General features: G+C 39.0%; 4 protein-coding genes across 6 annotated transcripts in view; 3 read left to right on the plus strand and 1 right to left on the minus strand.

Annotated features, from left to right (window-relative positions):
* Window positions 1-21,382, minus strand: part of px (MAP7 domain-containing protein plexus) — a 100,124-nt gene that overhangs the window by 71,086 nt on the left and 7,656 nt on the right. For both annotated transcript variants that reach the window (XR_016270200.1, XM_089469497.1), the window contains exon 2: window positions 13,613-15,163. Coding sequence is in view for 1 of the 2 variants with exons in the window: in XM_089469497.1 (XP_089325623.1) it covers window positions 13,613-15,154 (1,542 nt within the window). In the remaining variant the exon portion in view is untranslated. The remainder of the gene's footprint in view (window positions 1-13,612; window positions 15,164-21,382) is intronic.
* gas (gasoline) lies at window positions 1,567-8,303 on the plus strand. Of its 2 annotated transcripts, none has more exons than XM_089469513.1 (2): window positions 1,567-2,162; window positions 6,290-8,303. In XM_089469513.1, the coding sequence occupies exon 2, from the start codon at window positions 6,375-6,377 to the stop codon at window positions 7,941-7,943; it is 1,569 nt and encodes a 522-aa protein (XP_089325639.1). In that variant the 5' UTR covers window positions 1,567-2,162; window positions 6,290-6,374; the 3' UTR covers window positions 7,944-8,303. The 2 variants fall into 2 exon arrangements, with proteins under 2 accessions (XP_089325639.1, XP_089325638.1); XM_089469512.1 differs by lacking the exon at window positions 1,567-2,162 and adding an exon at window positions 4,582-4,804.
* On the plus strand, window positions 15,824-17,635 carry LOC149268714 (protein phosphatase 1 regulatory subunit 36-like). Its single transcript, XM_089469520.1, has one exon. The coding sequence runs from the start codon at window positions 15,994-15,996 to the stop codon at window positions 17,452-17,454; it is 1,461 nt and encodes a 486-aa protein (XP_089325646.1). The 5' UTR covers window positions 15,824-15,993; the 3' UTR covers window positions 17,455-17,635.
* Window positions 18,048-19,997, plus strand: LOC149268715 (uncharacterized). Its single transcript, XM_089469521.1, has one exon. The coding sequence runs from the start codon at window positions 18,332-18,334 to the stop codon at window positions 19,691-19,693; it is 1,362 nt and encodes a 453-aa protein (XP_089325647.1). The 5' UTR covers window positions 18,048-18,331; the 3' UTR covers window positions 19,694-19,997.

The following is a 21,382-nucleotide window of genomic DNA, read 5'->3' on the forward strand; positions in this document are numbered from 1 at the left end:
ACGAGGCGTCAACAGCTATGAAACCGAAGCTAAACGAGCCAAATTGAAGCGGCGAATGCTAAAACAAAAACACCAAAGCGAAAGAGCACACAAGCAAAGAGCCATCAAATGAGCCAGTGCGTGCGCCAGCTAGTGAACGCCGATGAACTAGTTCTTTTCTAGCTGTTACAATGAACAATAAAAACCAAAACGACGTTCAAGATTAAACTAAAAAGCTGCTAAACAATGAAGAAAAATGTAGAGAAAAGTAAAACAAAAATTCCAAACCATTTTCTTATTAGACTGCCAAAGGATGCAGGATGGCGGAACCAAATTTTCGCCATGTGCCCAGCCCTGGAAATTTCGAATAACAATTTGTACACGCGCTGCCAGTTAACAACAGCAAAACAAAAGGGCAGGCAAGCAAAAACAAACAAACAGAAGAAGAAAGGCAAAAACAAACAGCAGACAAGCAGAAGCGACCGAGACGTAGAGAGAGGGAGAGATGCGGAGAAGGCAAGAAGGGGTCGTCACCTTTAACAGTGGGCGGCAGCCATGTAAACACGAAGAAGGCAAAGAAGAAGCAGAAGAAGACGACGACAACGACCACGACGACGACGACGACGATGAAGATGGGAGTCAATGACGACAACGTAACGAGCGAGCGAGTGAAAGAGAGAGAGAGTGGGACAGAGAGAGACAGAGAGAGAGAGAGAGAGAGAGAGACAAATGTTAAGCATTGGTACTTGGAGGTCGAGGCAGGATACATGTATGTATGTGTGTGCTTAAGTATGACTAGGTATGTGTGTGTGCGTTGTTTGTTGATGCGTAGTCAGTGTGCAGTTGCATTGGCGCCGGCAACAACAACCGAATGCCGTATAAACGGGGCAAAGCAACAACAATTGCACACACACACACACACACACATAGAATGAAGCGAACAAACAAACAAACAAACGAACAAGCATGCATACCTAAATTGCATTGTGTATTTATTTATTTATTTAGTCGATGGCAACACCGACAACGAATGCTGCAAACGCAATCTGCACAATGTGCCATGGCAACAGTGCCCCCCGGCTCACCTTCGCCACCTTTTCAGTCAAGGTATGCAGGGTATGCAGCACTCAGACGCACTCACGCCGAGCATTTGAAATAAAAGAGTTCGACACGGCAGTCAACAGACAACAGACAAGAGACAGTGCCATGCCATGCGACACCTGGACAGACGCAGGGTGTAGATGATGGAAATTTAATTAAACGCGAGGTTTATTTAATTTTGAACCTTTTCTAAGCTTTTTATAAGTTTTTATTTGTAGCATTGCTTTACAGCCCCAGCCGCCCTTTACTCTCTTACGTAAAGTTTCCTTATAGAGAGGAAGTCTAGAAGAGGAGTAAATATGAAAAAAATAAAATTTAAATACAAATATTATTAAAATCTTTACATAAATAATAGGTATATTTTCATTAAACAACTTTAACCAAAACAGAAATTGCTGTTTAGTATTAAGAATATCTTAAAGCCTTAACATTAAATACAAGTTTTTTCAGTTTTCAATAGACATTGCTATCGTTTAACTTTTGGAATACCTTAAGACCCTATGAGATGATAGTATTATGATAGTATTGCAGCCTTGTTCTAGCTTTCAATAGAAATTGTAGTGTAATTATAGTATACATACACACATAGATCGAGTTAGCCCTAAAATATTTTCAAGTGTAAACTACTCAAAGACCAACAAGAAAATCAACAACAACGACAACAAATCCGACACGGAATCCGACTCCCGCGTGGGACACTGTATGGAGCCCAATGAAATGTTAGTTCAAAGCCAGACCAAGTGTGAAATAATCACATTAAGCAACAAACACAAGCAGAAGACGACACTTGGCAGACAGTCAACACTTGCTCGGCTGACAACAAACAAACAAGCCAGCCAAGATTCTCTGTCTCTCTCTCTCTCTCTCTCTCTCTGGTTGTTGCCCAAGTAGGTTGCCAGGTTGCGGGAGACAAGGGCCACGGAGTTAAGAGTCATTGCCGGGGCAACCCACAGGGAATCACACTCTAAAGGCAATTTCAACAAAGCAGAGTCTAGTGAGACAACTCCAAGTTTTCAAGAGCAGCAGATGAGAAACGGGATAAAAGATGCAATAGCATCTGCCTCAATTTAAATAAGAAACAAGTAAGAAAGCTCCAGTCGAGACTGCTCGACTAGGAGATACCCTGAACCCTCCAAGCTGATATTCTAATCATTCTGCATTTCTTTTATGCACACATACATACACATGCTTCCACACGCACGCATAAGCCTGCGCTCTGCTAACTGCGCAGTAAGCAGCGACTGCGCTTGGGCTGCGTTGCAATGTGGGCAATATTATGAGAATTTATTTGTCGAATAATTTCTTTTGTAAACATATGATCTTAATGAAACTTTCAGAGTGTAATCATATGGTAAATATGTGTGTACATTCCAAAGCCCAAGTCTCTAGTACTTGAAATGCGTCTTTTACAAATTGGTGGTGAAGGGGGCGTGGTATCCAAAATCTGTAAATTACAAAATCTTTGTACCGATTAACTTTATATACAACGCAAATTTGAAGACTCCAGGTCTAAAAATGTTCAAATTAGGCCAAAAAAACAAAATCAATTTTTCGATTATTCTCGATAAAAAAGTTATCGCACGATTTATCGAAAAAATAAAGCAAACTCGTACTGCGTATGGTACTCACGAGTATGCATGCCAAATTTCAGCTCTCTAGCTCTTGTAACTTCTGAGATCGACGCACTCATACGGACGGACGGACGGACGGACGGACGGACGGACGGACGGACGGACGGACGGACGGACGGACGGACGGACGGACGGACGGACGGACAGACGGACAGGGCTATATCGACTCAGCTCGTCACGCTGATCAAGAATATATATACTTTGTGGGGTCTGCCACGCCTCCTTCTGCCCGTTACATACTTTTTCACAAAACCATTATACCCTGATTTCCCATTTTCAATGGGTTCAGGGTATAAAAAAACTTTAAAATAAACTAGTAAAATTGGAATTTAACAGAAAAGAATACACTTCTTGAAACTTAACGATGCAGAATAATTGCTTTTGCTCAATAGCCTATGAATGCTTCGATCTTTTGAATTACTTAGTTGTTCAAAAATGATATATTCTGTTCCATTAAGTTTTATAGCTTGCCATTTGATCAATAATTTGAAACTATAATAAACAATTTACTTTGCTTATCGCTCACAAGCTGCTGAACTTCCTCACAGTTAATTCAATAGCTCTTCTAATAGAGCACTTAAAAATTAGCTTTCAAGTTAGACGAGTTTCCCAAAACAATGAAGAAATATGATGGGATACGGCTGACTGCGTAATACTTGTTCGTAGCGAAAACATAAACTGGGTTCATGTTTACATTAAATATTGATTAAGCTGAGTATAATGAATAAGAAATCAACAACATAAAATTCTCTACTCTTGTTTATGCAAAAAAAAAAAAAAAAAAAAAAAAAATAAAATTATATAATAGGATTAGTAATCATTAGAGAAATAAGACTTACTTAGCGCTACTTTAGTTATTATAAATTATTGCAAAATCCCAATACATATAGCTACCGATTTCAGCTAGTCGAGACGATGCTAATTCACTTCAGCTACGGATAATAATCAAAGAACATAGAGCTAATGTCATTCTTACTTCCTGCTAACAGTTGCAAACAGTTCAACAAAACCAACATACCCACGATTTCTATTTTCCCTGGGTGTACAAATCATGCTCAGCTCTTACAGAAATGTTTTAATTATCATTTTATTATGCTCAGAATTTTCGCTAAATGTATGCCTTGTTTATGCCGCGGCGTTGTCTGTACGCCTCAATTTTGCAAAGCATCTAATTGGATTCTTATTTGCGTGAGTGTATGTGTGCGTTTTTCTTCTCTTTTTTAATTTATTTCACACTTTAAGCGAAAAGTTGAACCTTAATGTCAAACATTTCTAAATAGGGAGCTGCGAAAAGCAGAGTCAATGAGCTCATGACTCATCAGCTACATCTGGATATATAAATAAATGTGTGTGTGTCTTTGTATATACATATATATATTTATGCTTGTGTGCATGTGTGTATATATTTGCGAGGCTTAGTCAAGTTTGCTGTCACAGCGGCCTTTACAGACCATTCTGATGACGCTGCCTGTTGATGGGCAATGGCGCCTCGAGTCTCAACTATTCTGATGACCTAATTGTGTCTGTGAAACCACCCTGTTGCTCAAATACGCACACACACACACACACACACACACACATTCACATACACAGCGCCGCACTTGGTTACATTTGTATATGTTGAGTTTTATTTATAGTTAGGTATGTATGTATATATTTGTTTGCAAAAGGAAGTTTGGTTCATTCTTTTCATTTCAATTTGACCTTTAACCATTTGACTTCTGTTTGTAAACAGTTTCATCACTTCAAAATCAGCTTTAATATTATGCTATATACATTTTTACATATATACACACACATATTATGTAGCCAGCTGTTAGGCGCGAATTTATCTAATCAGTTAGCCAGAGGAACAGGGCATTCAAAACTGTGCGAACAGTTTAGTGTCTGTTTGGCGTTCAAGCGCGTAGGAAGTGCCGCGGAACAGTTCTGTTCGGATTCAAGATATATATATATACATATATATATATATATATCATATATATATGCACATATATATATAAACAAGTATATATATATATTTATATATATTCACATACTGTAGAAATGGATTTGCGCCTGGGTGTGACCGAGAAAGTAAAGATAGCCGCAAAGTAAGTGGGAAATCCAGCTCGCCCAAAGTTACTTCTTCATCTGGCTATGGATGGGCATTTCCTAGTCGTAGCATTTGATAGGCTAACATAATAATATTATTATTAAATTATTAATGTTGTTGTTCCATCATAGATAAGTTATCTCTTGGTAATCCCATTGTAATGGCCTAAATAAATATGGCTAAGCAAATACATTTGATGAGCCTAGAAAATGAATAATATAGAACTATTCCAATTCAAGACAATGTATATAGAATAATCTCTGTTTTATATATATTCTTTATATATATTTCAGTATCTCATATATAAACACTTAAAGATTATATGAGATACAAATTATTAATACTAAGCTCACATGGCTTTCTATAAACTTTCTAATCAGCATAGAGACTAGACTCTTGACGAAGATATCTGTTTGTCCGCCTGTCTGTTTATATATGATTATATATTTCAAGATATAGCCGGTCCAAAGGTCTAAATATGTTATTCAATTATTTAAATTTACGAAATATTTGACGATTTTAATATCAAAATTCAGAGATCTTTTATTAGCTTTGCACTTTCACTTCGCTTTGTTTCCCATTCGGGAAATAAAAGTGCGAGTCAAGTCAAATATCGCTTACGCATTGCTCATCATTCAATTTGAGTTATTTTTCGGCATGCGGCATGAATAATTCAAAGTTTATAATTGGAAAATCAAATAAATAAAGAAATCGAGTGCGTAAAGCGCGACATTCAATGTGTTGGTAATCACAATAAATTGAAATTTGGGGTATATGCGTTTTTTTAAACTGTATGCAACAGGTCAAAGGAGAAGTGACGCCACGTGGTATAGAAGAAATTTCTAAAATATGATGGTATTTCATATACATATATAAATAATTCCATAGCAATTAATATATTACCCAGAAATCGATTGAAATCAATAACAAGTCTGAGCTATTTTTGCATATCTCTCACCATTCCATATTTTTCCAAGGGAAATATCCCCCATTATCTGAGTTACCCACTTGTTGAACACTTCAGCTACAGCGCAAATTGCAAGGCAAACAGCGTGAAAGCTTTTGTGTGCGTGTATATGTATGTGTTGACATGTATAAGTATATACAGCAAATGGTAGCTCATTAGGGGTGCTAGGGTATTCCAACGAGTCGGGTATTTCCAACTCTAACAATATTAAGGTTAATATTATTATTAATAATATTATTAATAATATAACTATGTTCTTTATATTATTAACAATATAACTACGTATACATATATAGAGCAAACAATATTTTCTTACGGCTATCTTCGAGTCGAGTATTCCCCTACTGCTTAAATAGCAGTATCTCTTAGTGCAGTACTAAATCAATTTTTGATTTACAGGGTATCTCCTAGTCGAGTACTTCCAGCCCTAACATTCTTGTCGCTGCTAAGCAAATTCAATTCAGCAATTATTTCATAAATTTCATAAATTTCATAAATTTTATTCCATTCATTTAGGGCGGTGGGCCACAAGGTCGTGCAGTACCGCCTGAGCACCGGACATACCAAAGTGCTGGAGACCAAATGCGGCAAGGTGAAGGGCATGGAGCGCAAGACCGTCTACGATGGCGAGCATTACTTTTCGTTTGAGGGCATACCCTATGGCCAGCCGCCGGTGGGCGAGCTGCGCTTTCGTGCGCCCCAGCCAGCCCAACCCTGGGACGGGGTTAAGGACTGCACCCACACGCGAGCGCAGCCGCTGCAGAAGAACGCCATATCGAGTGTGGTGGAGGGATCGGAGGATTGCCTGTACATCAATGTGTATGCCAAGCGCCTGGAATCATCCAGCCCCTTGCCGGTCATGGTGTGGATCTATGGCGGTGGCTTTCAGATCGGTGGTGCCACGCGAGACATCTACGGGCCGGACTACTTTATGAAGCACGATGTGGTATTGGTCACCTTTAATTATCGCGTGGGCGCCTTGGGCTTCCTCAGCCTTAAGGATCCCGAACTGCAGGTGCCCGGCAATGCGGGTCTCAAGGATCAGGTGCTAGCATTGCGCTGGGTGCGTGATCACATAGCTAGCTTCAATGGCGACGCGAACAACATTACGCTGATGGGCGAGAGCGCGGGCGGTGCCTCCGCTCACATGCTGATGCATACGGAACAGGCGCGCGGCCTGTTCCATCGCGCCATCGTGCAGTCCGGCTCGGCGCTCTGCGAATGGTCCACCCAGCCGGATAGAGGGGCCGTCCAGCGACTGGCCAAACGCCTGGGCTATAAAGGCGAGGACGGCAATGAGCAGCAGTTGCTGCAGTTCTTGAGAGGTGCATCTGGGCACCAGCTGGCGCAGTACTGCAATGCGATTGTGTCCCAGGAGGAGCATCGTCAGTATGAGATAATTGCCTTCGGGCCCGTCGTCGAGCCGTATGTGAGCGACGATTGCGTCGTGCCCCGGCCGTATATCGAGCTATTGGCCAGCGCCTGGGGCAATGAGATACCGCTCATCATTGGAGGCACCTCTTTCGAGGGACTCTTCAGCTACCAGTCCACGTTGGAGGACAAGGAACATATGCTAAAGGCCTTTGAGGCCATCATTCCACGACCTGTCCGTGATGCCATCGATGCCAACGAGCTGGCCGAGCAGCTGCGCCGCCTCAAGCTGGCCTATTTCGACGATGCTGATCGGGCCAGCATGGAGCTGTTCGAGTGTCTGCGCATACTGAGCATCAAGAACTTCTGGCATGGCATTCATCGCACGCTGCTCGCGCGTGGCGCCTATGCCCCAGCCACGCCCACCTACTTGTATCGCTTTGACATGGACTCGCCGCACTACAATCACTATCGCAATCTGAAATGCGGGCGGCATGTGCGTGGAGTGTGCCATGGCGATGATATATCCTATATGTTCTACACGCTCCTCTCCAACAAACTGGACAAGGCCTCGGCTGAGTATCGCACCATTGAGCGCCTCGTCGGCATGTGGACATCGTTCGCCGCGACGGGCAATCCGAACTGCTCGCTGATCGAGCCCATCCAATGGGAGCCAGTGCGACCGGGCGGCCCGGAGCTCTGCCTGAATATCTCTGAGGAGCTGGAGTTCAAGCCATTGCCGGAGAGCAAAGAGTTTGTGGTGTGGGATAGCTTCTATACAAGGGAGACTTTGTACTAGCGCTGCTCTCTCTGTCTCTTTCTCTCTCTAAGCTGCCCGATTTGCATTTAATGAACCAGTTCCGCCCATCGGTTCACTTTAAGCTTTATGTCGTTGTATAAAGCTGTCGTGTTTCAAAAACCGCTAAATTATCTCTATAAGTATTATTCGTCTATAACTATAATATATCCAAATTGTATTTTCTATCTCCATCCCAGCAAAATTTCATTAATTTTTTAGTCTTAGTCATTAACGATTAACCATATGATTTCCGGCCGATTAAAATGTACTCAGTGCTTCTAGCTTTGCTACCAACGATTGTTAAAAACTTTACGAATAACCAAATTTATATATTAAATAAATGTACAAAAATATTTACAATTTTCTTCTTTTTTTGGAAATGAAAGCAATGGAACTAACAATTCTTAAATATTTGATATTAGATATTCAATATACAGATCTGACAGTAACTTTGAAAATATGAAAAATAATATTAAATTGATAATCCTCAACATCTCATATTGTCTAAGATCAAGGTCTATATGTAAATACCCAAGTTATTAAATATTTTAGACGTTTTACCACTAGGATAAACATGTTTAACTTTATGAAAACACACAAGTTAGTAAATATGTTAGATGTTTTACCACTAGGATAGCTTTTGTTTTTGCTCAATAATATTTTAATTATATAGTCAATCCATTGAGGCGTGGCATAACATTGAGCACTCAAGCCATTAAGTTTTAAGTATTTTTTTTAAAGAATACTCAGTCGATTTTGTTCGACTTAAACGTTCTTACTCAATTTCATTTGTTTTTTAAATATTTATCTTTTGTATTTCTTTTGAAAACAAAATTTTAAAATTCCTCCAACATATTTCTATAAAATATAAACATTGAATGTATATCTATATTGTCTCTCGTACAGGGTATTCCCCTATTCAAGCGAAACATTTCGCATTCCTCTGCTCTGTTCTCTGTATCATTTCTTTAACCAGTTTCATCTGCTTTTTTGCATCGCCTCATTGGCGAGCGGCCAACAATTTTTAAACGCCACCAAACACCGCGGGTCATTGTTGTCATTGTCATAATTAAATTTTCAGCATAGTTAAAAATAAATGCAATTGGTGGGGGAAATAATAGCCCGAGAGAGAGCAAGCCAATTAATTAAAAATAATTTTGATTAAGTGCAAATTATTGCTGTAAAATGTACGCAAAGTATAAAATCAAACCATTAATTAATATTTACATAGCGCATACTTTGCACGGTTTTGTTTATTCACATTCGAATTTGTGTAAACACAAATCCGTCGAACTCATCTATATATATAGGTTTTATATCTGCAGATCGCCCATATCGGCAGTTGCAAATAGTTTACGCTATTTCCATGGCTATAAAAGATAGCAAACACATGTTTATGTTACTTGGGATGAGAAATATTTGTACGCCGATTTGTGTATGCTCTATACGTTGAAAATATAGATTGGATTGAGGATGGGCTTTGTAGATTTGAGTTGATATTAGGGCATATTGGATAAATAGATAAATTATTATATATAAAAAACAAAATTTAATATTTTACGTTTTTATTTAAATGATTATATAAATATTTATAATATAATATAATATATAATATTTATATAAATATTTAAATATATATTTATTATATAATAAAATATATAATATTTATATAAATATTTAAATATTTATAGCTTAAAATGCTACTATATTTAAGGCAAATCGAAAAATCGAAAAAAAAAATATCACTCGATCATTAACGTGTTCGTACTACCAACCACATCATCCTATCATTCAATCTTCTTGATTAAACTGCTAATATCACATCATTCGTATTACCTAATATTCATATAGCCTAAATATCATATACAAATATATATATTTCATATACACATAAATCTTGTACTTCCGTCAACTAAAGAGTATCTGGCAGTCAAGTTCAACAGTTATACACATTCCGTTTTGGCATGATATTTTATTTATTCACAATTGAATGAAGCGAGAAAAAAGAAGGGAAATAAAAAGACTTTGGCAATGGCCACACATAGATCGATTTAAATTCGTTTAAATTTGGATTCGCTTTTTGCCCGAAACTCTTTAAAGATGGGCATAAATATTAAATGGTTTTTCGCACTTACCCCGATGCGAGTCGACTGACTGTATGGAAATCTGCGTACGTCATGCGATTAATGTGAGCCCCACGTCCCACCCTCCTCGCACACTGCCAACCAGCTAAGTGGCGGGAGGTCTGTCCGTACATCCGTCCGTCCGACCGTCCGTCCGTCTGTTCGTTGGTTGGTTTGGCTTGGCGCCAACAAAATTTCGCGTTTGATATGCACTGCTCGCTTTACTAGGTTAAATTTAATTAATTTGTCTCGATGATGCTCGGTTGGCATCCTCGTCGTTGATTTGCAATGTTTGATTATTTATTCATTTCGCATTTTAACTGAATAGGTCTGCTCGCCCACCACAACCTCAGGCGGTCACCCCCAGCCACCCAGTTCCCCTTCCCTAGCCCCCTTTGTCTGCCCGCCACCAAACAGTCGCATTGCAGCATTTGCAATTTTATTGCATTTATTTATTTATTATTTTATGTGCATTTTGTGTATGTATTTGCTTTGTGTATGTGAGTGTGTGTGTTCCTCTCTGAAATTTACACAATTCCAATTAATGGCATTTAATTATTTATTCGGCATTTTGCACATTGTATTCGCCATCCAGTTCCAGTTCCAGCGGCAGCTGTGAATTTTGCATTTTTATGGCATGTTGCAAATTTTGCGCTTTGAATATAAATTTCAAATAAAATGCCACAAATTGAGGCAGCCAGCCTCGGTTCCTCTATCTATTTGATAACAATGCGCAATGCAATTTAAGTAGATAATAATACTGGGGCGGCGGGTCAGACCAAAAAAGAAAATAAATAAATATAGAAATGAAGAATAGATAGGAAACTATTGCCAGACGGGATTTTAAAATATTTATTTAACTGCAATAAATATATTTATTGCACGTAATGAAAAGATTTTATTTTCATCAAATCACATTTATAAATACATACATATATTTGTAATTATATGTAAATAATTATAAAGCCGAAGTCAAAGCACAAATTTTAGTAATAAAATTAATTTAAATTTGGCAAATTTTAATTGAGTTTATAAATGCTATGCAAATATATATAAAAAAGATTTTATCACATTAGACAGCTTGTCCAGCAACATGAGTCAGTCATGCAAACTGGAACTGATTTTTATAAACGTTCATATGGTGCAAACGAGTATATTGGGTTTGTATGCCTAATACGCCTGTTGATTAATAAAGCAAAATGCATAAAAGCTTAAATATGTTGTATTTTGATATATATTTTCTTAGATCTTCCAACTGAAACTACTGCGCAATATAATTATTATATTGGCGCTAACAAAACAAGACTTGACTTGTTAATGTTATATTTATAGAAATAGATAAAAATGTGACTATTCGAAAGTATGGGTCGTTTAAGTAAAATGTCTCTATAGGCTTTAAGCAGCATTTTATTTAAGAGAGAAGAACGGATGCGATGCTTTTTGGCACACTCTCTTTATGCTCTTCTCATTCTATCCTCATGATATCCTATACTGCATTAAAATCACATTTGAAACTCTCAATCCTTTTTTAGGTGACATATTAGAGAAAAGAAGCCTGAAATTGCATCTCTTTCGAAGTATCAGACCTAGGATGCTCTGACATCTCACAAATGAAATTATTATAAAAGAGAAATGATGTAAGGGGAAGAATTCATAAAAACCTTACTTACTAGTTATATGGTTCTAAGACACATATATATCAATAAAATATAACATAAAATATAAATATATATATATACATATATATCAGTCAAATTAACTGCAAAATTTTTGCAGAATTTTATCTGTACCGACGCTGTGTGCAAAGATTTGAATCTAATTGAAAAATTCAAACTCATTAAAATAGTAAAGAAATTCCTTCAAATTGATAATAAAAGAATGCCATAAAACTATTTGAATATCAATGCAGCTGATAAATGATTGAGCAATCATAGCTAGAAAAACTATATTTAAATATCAGCAATAAATATTTATTAACACCAATAAGCTGAAGCAACGTTTTCAGCTTAATCACTTAAATCTCTATCATTTAAAAATGAATTATTTCCGTGTTAAATCGTTTGGCAAACGCTCGGCTTTAATTGCCTTAACCGGTTATCGAATTCGTTCGCCAATCTTGCACATTTCATTGTTTATTTTCCGCTTACATATAAGCAAAATTTCAGATTGCCTGTTTATTTAGATGAATCAGAAATTCTATAAATACCCAACCGAAAATTCTAATTTCAAATTGAAGCTCTCTCGCTCCGCGCTCAATCTTATCAACAAGTTGTCATGGACAGAGAACTGGCGAAGCACTCCAAAAATACATTTCACACACAGAAATAACATAAATCGAGAGGCAGAAATAAAATAAAAAATAAAATAAAAAAGAAACGCAAAAAAAAGAGAGGCAGACAAATAATCGCGGAAAGCTATTAAATTTTAATCAGAAACGCAAGCGACCCTGCGGTCAAAATTCCCACCAAAGCACATATGATGGGCATGATAATTCTCTCTCTTTGGAGCTCAGTCCTCTGGCTGGTTAACATCGACACATACACCCAACATCGAATCCACTGATTAATCGCACAGCACGCGGGGTCATTTGACGGCGCCATCCCATACCATCCCAGCCATACCCTACCACATCTTCAACATCATCATCATCATTATCAACATCATCAGCATCATCATTCTGATCATTTGTACTCATCTACATCATCCTCAGCTGCGCAGCGGCAGCAATTTGTTTATTTTGATTCGTGTGACGCGAAAGAACTGTTTTCGCAAATTTGTTTGCGTAAATGCTCATTTCTCTATTCGCTTTTAGTCGCCCACGCGTTGGGTTTGTCCCAATGTGAGGCCTACCTATTGCATATGCAATATATATTTGAATTTGTTATCATTCGAATATCATATTTACTCCAAAATTCAAGTTAATTCATTGATTAAAATAAAGTAGGACCAATACAAAGTTCTAAGCGATAGATTTCTCACTAGATATTTTGACATCAAAATATATAGAGAATTCTTTAAGACGTGTCCGTGCTTCAATATCGAAAGTATGATAAAGATATATGTTTTAAAAATTAGGCAAATTTTCATCAAGCATAAATATTATTAAAAATTAAATAAATATTATTGATTTTATATAATTAAAAATAAAAAATTGTTAATATTTTTTTAAAAAAGTTGGATAATAATTTAAAAATATATATTTATCCTACTTATATTCGATATTGAATAAATTTTATTAATTTTATATAATTAGTATTAAAAAATTAATATTATTTATTAAATTATTAATAATATATATGTTTAAAGAAAAGTTGGCTAATTTAAAAAATATTATAATATATTATATAAATATTTATAATATATACATACATTCCTATTATGTATGAACGAACATTTTCGATTATTTTATCACAAAGGAAATTAATTTTTACTACAAGTAGACAAACTTACATATAATTTATTTTCATTCAATTTTAAATTATGAATGAAATATTCAAATAGATCCCTAGTTTATGAAATAGAGTCTAATACTTTAGTTGAGCTTACCTGATGTGCATTCCATTGCTGTATGAGATCCTCGTAACAAGGCATGCAGGCCTGAATCATGCCGCGTGGATCCTTGGGGCGCGAACGCGCTGGTCGCGGATGCTGTTCGTTGAAGAGCGGAAAGTAGGCAACCGACTGGCCGAGCCGGGATTCCTTTGGCTTGACGGTGCTCAGCTCGACGAGGCTGCCGCGACGCTGCTCATCGCCGCACACATAACAGACTTCCGTAATGGAGTTCTTGTCGGGCATGGACAGATCCAGAATGCCCACCTCGGCAGTGGATGCGGGTGCATTGCCCGTCTGACTGCGAGGCGTGGGCGTGACCACAGGCGTGGGCATTGCGGCAGGTGCGGCATTTACCGCTGATGAATTGCGCAAATCCAGCACCGTGGCGTTGTCATCCTCCAGGCTGGGCGGCTGCGCGCTCAGCGGCAGGCTAGACCCAACGCCGGGCAGCGCGCTATACGGATTGCCTTTGTAATGGGCCTGGGGCTCGCCCGAGACGGCGGCCACCTGCTGCAGCATGTGATAGGCGGCCGTCTGCTGCTGCAGCTGCTGGTACTGGGCGGGCTGGTACTGCGCCGGCGACTGGGGCGGCGCTGGCGGCTGATAGCTGTGCTGGGCCAGCTTAAACTTGTGCTGTGCAAAGTTGGAGCTGGAGCCGGCCGAGGTGCGAGCTGGCGGCTCGCTGGGCGGCCGCGACAGGGGCGATGGCAGCTGCATATCTCGCGACTGCGGCCGGCTCAGGTATTTGTGATTGCTGTAGCCCTGGCTGTGGCTAGTGGGCGTGGCATTGCGAGGATAATAGTCGGGCGAGGCGTTCCTTGAGGTACTGTGGTGTGGCTGCTGATGCTGCGGCGACACAGCCGGCGGCGCCCCAACAGCAGCATAATGCCTGCCCAAGGCATACGGATCCATTGGAGGCGCTGCCGCCGCATTCTGCAGCTCAGCAAGTCCGTTCTGGCTGAGGTGCTCGGCGCTGAGGCCCAGCATTTGGGCCGCGTACTCGCTCTGCGTGGCCACATCGGCGCCAATGTAGCCCTTGCCATCCACACGCTTCATGTGATAAATGCGCTGCAGCAGCGGCTTCTTCTGCCTCTCGAACGCCTCCCATTGCTCGTGCAGCAGGCGGAAGCACAGCATGCAGGCCATCACGTACATTTGGCCGGCTGCCACGGGCGGCACACCCTGCGGCGGCTCGTGCCGCTCCAGGAACGGAAAATGCGGCTCGCTCGGTCGCTCCGGATTGGCGCGCACGCGCAATGCCTCGTAGCTGCCGTGTCCGCCGCAGACAAAGCAAACAGATGCGGTCATGTGCTCGGGCGGCGCCGAGGCACGGCCCGTTGACCGGACCGGCGCTGGATAATATTGCTGCACATTATTGTGATAGCCACCGAGCGGCGATGGCATCAGCTCCGCACCGACCGCGTGCTGACTCTGCCCCGGCGGCATCGGTGGTGGTGGTGTTGCTGTTGGCTCGGATTGCAGTGGTGCGCTGCTGCCACGAAGTTCATTTTTAATGTACGCCTTCGCCTTTTCCATAATATTCAGCTGCAAAAGATGAGAAGAAGAAGTAAGCAATAAGTTAGAATACTTGCTAATATAGACAACGATTAAATAAACTATGTAAATGTTTGTAAACTCAGGAAGTAACTACGAAAAAGAAGTATATAAGGACTCTTAGCCCTACATTAAATTTTAAATAGGGGAATAGAAACAACCTGCGTTATACATATAAAAAGTGAGATCGCTCTTTCGATCTTCAAATCCGGAAATACATATTGATTATAAATTGATTCTAAGACAGATAGCTTTTAAGACTCTACAAAATCCTTGTCGAGAGATCAACTCTAACGAATATTATATATTATTATATATAATTACAGTAGAATCCGATTATAAAGGCGTTTGCTCAAAGTTTGCTCATAAGAGTTTATCTGGGGACCAGAATTTTCGTCGTTATAACCGTACAGACGCTATAAGCGGAGTAGTTGTAACCAGATTCTACTGTATTATATTATTCTATATAATTATGTCACATTGAATGTAGTTATTATATGTAATTATCATTAATTTTATCGATTGTCATCCAATTTCCCCAACATCACTCACAATAAAAATTTGAATAATCAACAACAAACCCAATTTAATTTATCTATATTTTGGCTTGGTGAAAACATCAAATTACGTAAAACTTTAAGTTGTCAGCATCATAAAAAGTTGATTTACGTAAGTTGCAAAGCAACAAATATTCAATCTCCAAAAAACATATCACCAAACAGAGAAACTAACAAGCAAATACTCCAAAATAATACGAATTCATATATATCGTATGCTCTATATACAATATATACTCATAAGATATCGAATCTGTTACCAAAATGAAGCGCATACATATCGATACAGCCGTACCCAACTATCCCAGTGGTAAATGGACATGGGACGAAGCAGGTGATTGCCTGAAATTTGTTCCACATAGCGAATTGGGGGACGCGGGTGAGCGGTACATTGACACGAATGGATACAAGTTCCTGCGCACAATCGATCAGCACGAGGAAACGGTGTTCCGTCAGGTATATGTACGCCCCGGCGCGAGGTATGATTTGGAAACCATTGGGTTAGACGATGTTCGCGATCTGGTGCTCTTCATGATGCCAAAAGAGTTTTTAACCTTGAAGTTTGTTACCTTCATCCATCAGCCAGATGTCCATAGGCTGCTTCATTCTTTAATTCTATACTTTAACTATTTTCTTCAACTGGTAGAGTTTATTTTGATACGACGAGACGAGCTATCGGGCGATAAGGCCCAGGTGCAAAGCGAGCAAACGAATGAAGTGAAGCGAATATGGTCAACGTACTTGAGCCAGTATCGCCTATTGGTAGCCAGAAACTACAGCGTTATCTTAAAGAGCGAGGGTGATCTGAAGAAGTACTATCACACAAAAGAGATCGTCCATATCTCATCCAAGATCAAGGATCGAGCATTTCACAGTCAATTTTTGGCATACGCGACTCAAGTCGTCTGGATTACATTACACAGGCGTGCGTATTTCATTATTGAAATGGAAATGAATCGACTGTTCCGATCTGAATACTTTCTAATGAACCGCAAAGAATATCTGGAATTTACGCCCGTCGAGCGATCGTTGCTTTATGGCCGCAACTGTAAAATTGTCAACTATCGTGAACAAAGATCGCCGTTAATTCAGGAGTTACTCCATGTAGCCGATGAGGATATGCCGATTCTATGGATCGGAGAACGAATGTATCGTGGCTCTGATCATCGCATAGCCGAACTGGAGCTGGAATATATGGTGCCTGATATGCAATTGTATATGGTCGATATATCGCACGGTATTCTGGGTCATCCAAAAACGCTATACAACACTATCCTTGCCTTGGACTGGCCATCAGTGCGATATTCGAACTTTTCATTGAATTACGATCCATATTATATGATAAGGCAGCCGGAACTGCATATACCCAACATCAATGACATGGCGTTGCGGCGAATGTCGAAGAACTTGGAACAGTTCTACAAAATATTTCGCATATACGAGCAAGCTTCGAAAGCGGTTCTCATGAATTGGGTCAATCGAGTGAAGGTTCTCGAATACTATCAAACTGGAGGAGCTCTTAATACTCTTGAAAACAGCTGCGAGTTACAATTGAAGAGCGATACGCGACAAGTGCATGAGATTGTTGAACAATTTAAGGATACAATGGGAAGACTACGAAAAAAGAAAGCAAAAGTAATGGAGGACGTTGACCATACGAATGCTGCACCGGAGGAAAAGCCCGATTATGTACTCAAAGGCGATGACGTATATTTTGCAGAATAGTTCACATTCATTCGGACCAAATGGAAAGATTGGAATTGTGCTTCAAGTTGAAGTAATGGTTATCAATTTCTTTCAATTTGACAATAGCAGCATTCAGTTAGAATAGCGCTATTGAACTGTTTTAATGCTGGCATCAAAAGCTAAACTAACTATAAATAAACCAACATAAAACATCAACAAATTCGGCGAACTTCTGATTGAAAAGATTTTTGTTTGATGGTGCTGATGATTTCATCAGCAAGATTTTACAGGCGAAAAAACTAAAGAAAATTGAGCACAATGAAATAATATTAGTATTAGAGATGATTTCCTGGAGGCCAGGGAAATTACTGAGATCAATCAGACTACAATTATCTGACTTTACTCTCTGCCCATTTGTCTGATCGCGTAGATTTCGTACATTATTCCGGTATATATCTCATATGCTGTAGAAGCTTAAAATTAGCATCGATAACTCTTGTCACTCTTTCTTTTCGATTATAATCGATTAGCTTAGGCGTGGGCAAAAGAATTTTGAGCTTACTTAAATTTCTCTCTCATTTTACTGAAACAAATAGAGGCAAATAGATTTTGCAGATTATGTTGAAGCATTTACCCAAGTCAATGCAGATCAGTATTACTTTATAAATATATACAGAATTTTGGAATTTCATCTTCTCGCAACACCTATTATTATAAAGAGATTTTGAATAAGTAGTGACGATCCGTTTTTGAACAATTAAGGTCAATCACAATACAAAACTTCACTCGCATCAAGTGTCAATAACAAAATAATCAATCTCAAAAAACATATCACTAAACAGAGAAACTAACAATCATCAAATATACCATATATTTAATATAAGTATAACAGTGATATTATCTCTTCGTATTCAACATGAATCGCATACATATCGATAGATCATTGCCAAGGTATAGGGTTGGTAAGTGGAAGTGGAACGAAAAAAAAGAAAAGCTGAACTTTCGGCATTATACCGATTTGGAGGATCAGCCAACACGATTTATTTACACAAATGGTTATAAGTTTATTCGCACCATCAATCAGGACGAAGAATCGGTTTTACGAGAACAGTTTGTCCGCTCCGATAACTCATTCGATGCGGACACTGTGATAATCGATGATGTGCGGAATTTAGTGTTATTTTTAATGCCGAAAGAGTTTTTGAACATGCAGTTTCTTGAATTTATGCACCACCCTATTGTGCATAGACTGTTGCATGGTTTGATTATATATTTTGAATACTTTTTGCGTTTTGTGGAGCTGATCCTAATACAGCGTGATGAACTCAGTGAGACATACCAGCAGATTAAGTCACACAATTCGACTAAAATTAAGCGGATTTGGTCCAAATATTTGAGCCAATATCGAATTCTGGTCGCTCGAGATTATACCGAACTGATAACGGGCGATGGAGACTTACATCAATTCTACCATCTGCGAAGCAAGCTCAATATTTCAGCCACGAAGACGGACGGAATTCTGTACGATCAATTCCTAGCGGTTGCAACTCAAATCGTTTGGATCACCTTGCATAGGCGGGCATATTACGTGATCGAGATGGAAATAAATCGACTCTTTCGCTCGGAACACTTCTATACAAAACGACCAGAGTATCCGAGGTTCACGCCCGCGGAACGTTCGCTGCTCTATGGGCGCTACAATAAGATCGTCAACTATCGTAATCAGACCTCACCCTTGATGCAGGAGATGCAAAATATATCCACTGCGGACGTGCCTATTGTATTGATCGGTCGACGTAAATATCCTGGCACCGATCCTCGCATATTAGAGCTCGAACTGGAATATATCGTGCCGGGATCGCAGCTGCGTCTCATCGATGTACAGCACGGCATACTGGGCCATCCGAAAGCGGTGTACGACACTCTTCTCAGGTTGAATTGGGCTGCTCTGCGCCAGTCCACGCATGCCTGGATAATTAATAAACAACCTTATCTACGCATACCCAACATCGAAAATCTAGAGGAGCACAAGTCGTCTGAGGAGTTGAAGTATCGCTACAATATCTTCTTCCAGCACGAGCCAACGAATCACGAAACACTCGACAAATGGTTGAAGCGTGAAAAGATACTGGAATACTATAACAAACATGAAACTGTCAAAAGTGTTTATGACGAGGCCAAAACCCGTTTGGCATTCGAAGAAGAAAGGAGTCCCGTCGATAAGATTGTTTCTAGCTACTTGGGTATCATTTCCAAACTGCGACAAAACAAAAGCTGATCATCGAATAAGCAAAGTATAGAAAGGCAAATTGGACTTACTGGATAAATCTCTTGAGCATGAAGTAACTCTTGAAGATGAGACTATGGATAATCTGCTGGAGCTCTTTCTATTGCCAATTACGTTCGAATTTAGATTTAATTATAATTCTTTAACTAGTTAAGTCTAATTTTACTTTGTAACGAAATAACATATCTTAAATAAATGTAAACAGCACAAGAATTTATATGCGAAAAACTTATGAGAACAAAAATTGCAATTTGCTGCCTTTTCCATACTTGTGTGATACTTATTCAATGAGTAAGAGCATATTGGTTTTCTGCAATCTCCGCTTAGCTCTTTAAACCCATTTAGTTGCAATTGAATATGAAAAATTTGAATTGGGAAGACTACCTTTGGATAAGTTTGCTTGTAAATGTTTTCCTACTTACGCCAATCGAAATGAAAATCGGTCTTTCGATTGCGAACGAGTATTAAGCAGTTGCTTAAGCTCGACTGCAGCGTTTTTACTTTCGATATTTTATAAAAATATTCGAGCCTCTATTCCGACTAAAAAAGTCTTCCATTAGTTGGAAATCCAGCATCAATGAGCTCTATATATTTTTTGCACGTGAATGTGCTCAGATGAAATTTTCGGTTTAATTCGTCTGATTTGTTTAAATTGGAATTTACGACTCGACGCTAAAGTTTTGATTCTCTAAGTTCAATATTTCATAATTCTCAACGCTAATCAAGTCATCAACGATCATTTTATGAGAAAGCAGAGAGTGAAGAGCATGCAGAGCAGTTGCTAAATGAGAACAGCACACAATTGCTTAGCATATTTAGGCTCAATTTCGAGTGGACCTGATCACACTAATTAACACAATTTCATCGGGTTCTCAGACAAATTTGCTCCAGTTCTATCAACGCACAACGGCACCGAGCCAATCCAAATGTTTACCATACATAATATATATATTTTTAAATAGTTGTATATTTATTGCTCTGTTTGGGAAGTGTGGGCTTTCCTTTCTACCCGATGACCGCGGCATTTGCGCCTTATCAACATCGAAGCTGATGCCACATACGTCATTCATAAATTTATTCACGAATGTTCGTTTAGAGCGTGTAATACATATTAATGAAACAAATGCGCAAAATAAATAAAAAAAAAAAAAAAGAAAAATAATAAAAATATAAAAATTATCAGAAAACAGTTCGCGTCGACACGAAGCAATGGCCGACAGATCGCCGACGCTGAATCCGATTTAAAATACAAAATAAAAGCTTCCCGCATCGCGATGCCAGAGATCACGATCGTAGATCATCGCAATATATATGGGTTATCACGGCTCTGATGAAATAGGTTATCAATGCCGGCAATTGTCCGCTTAACGAGCAACAAAATTTGTATTTTAAAAACTCTGAATTCCAGAATTATACAAAATTATTTACATGATCAATATGGGACATTTTACTTTGCATTTGTAAATGTAACTGAAATACCAAGTTCTTATCGTAGCAAAATGTGTACTACATACATATATATATGACTAATTAAGTCACGATAATGCATCCAGAAATGTTTCTAATTTCCGTTTCTAATACCCTTTACTTGTGCATAAGTGTGCAGCGTATATTGATGGAAATTTGTTGCCTTGATACCGTTATGAATTGCCAAAACTTTTCTGTTGATCTAAAATTAAG

This window comes from Drosophila arizonae, chromosome 5, assembly GCF_054131065.1.
Source record: "Drosophila arizonae isolate 15081-1271.41 chromosome 5, UAZ_ARI_1.0, whole genome shotgun sequence".
NCBI lineage: Eukaryota > Metazoa > Arthropoda > Insecta > Diptera > Drosophilidae > Drosophila > Drosophila arizonae.

Excerpts from the sequence above, each read along its gene's own strand:
- gas (XM_089469512.1), top strand. The coding sequence starts at position 4,758 with ATGGATTTGCGCCTGGGTGTGACCGAGAAAGTAAAGATAGCCGCAAA. Across the intron at positions 4,805-6,289 it reads AAAGTAAAGATAGCCGCAAA|GGCGGTGGGCCACAAGGTCG; the intron begins GTAAGTGGGAAA and ends CCATTCATTTAG.
- LOC149268714 (XM_089469520.1), top strand. The coding sequence starts at position 15,994 with ATGAAGCGCATACATATCGATACAGCCGTACCCAACTATCCCAGTGGT.
- LOC149268715 (XM_089469521.1), top strand. The coding sequence starts at position 18,332 with ATGAATCGCATACATATCGATAGATCATTGCCAAGGTATAGGGTTGGT.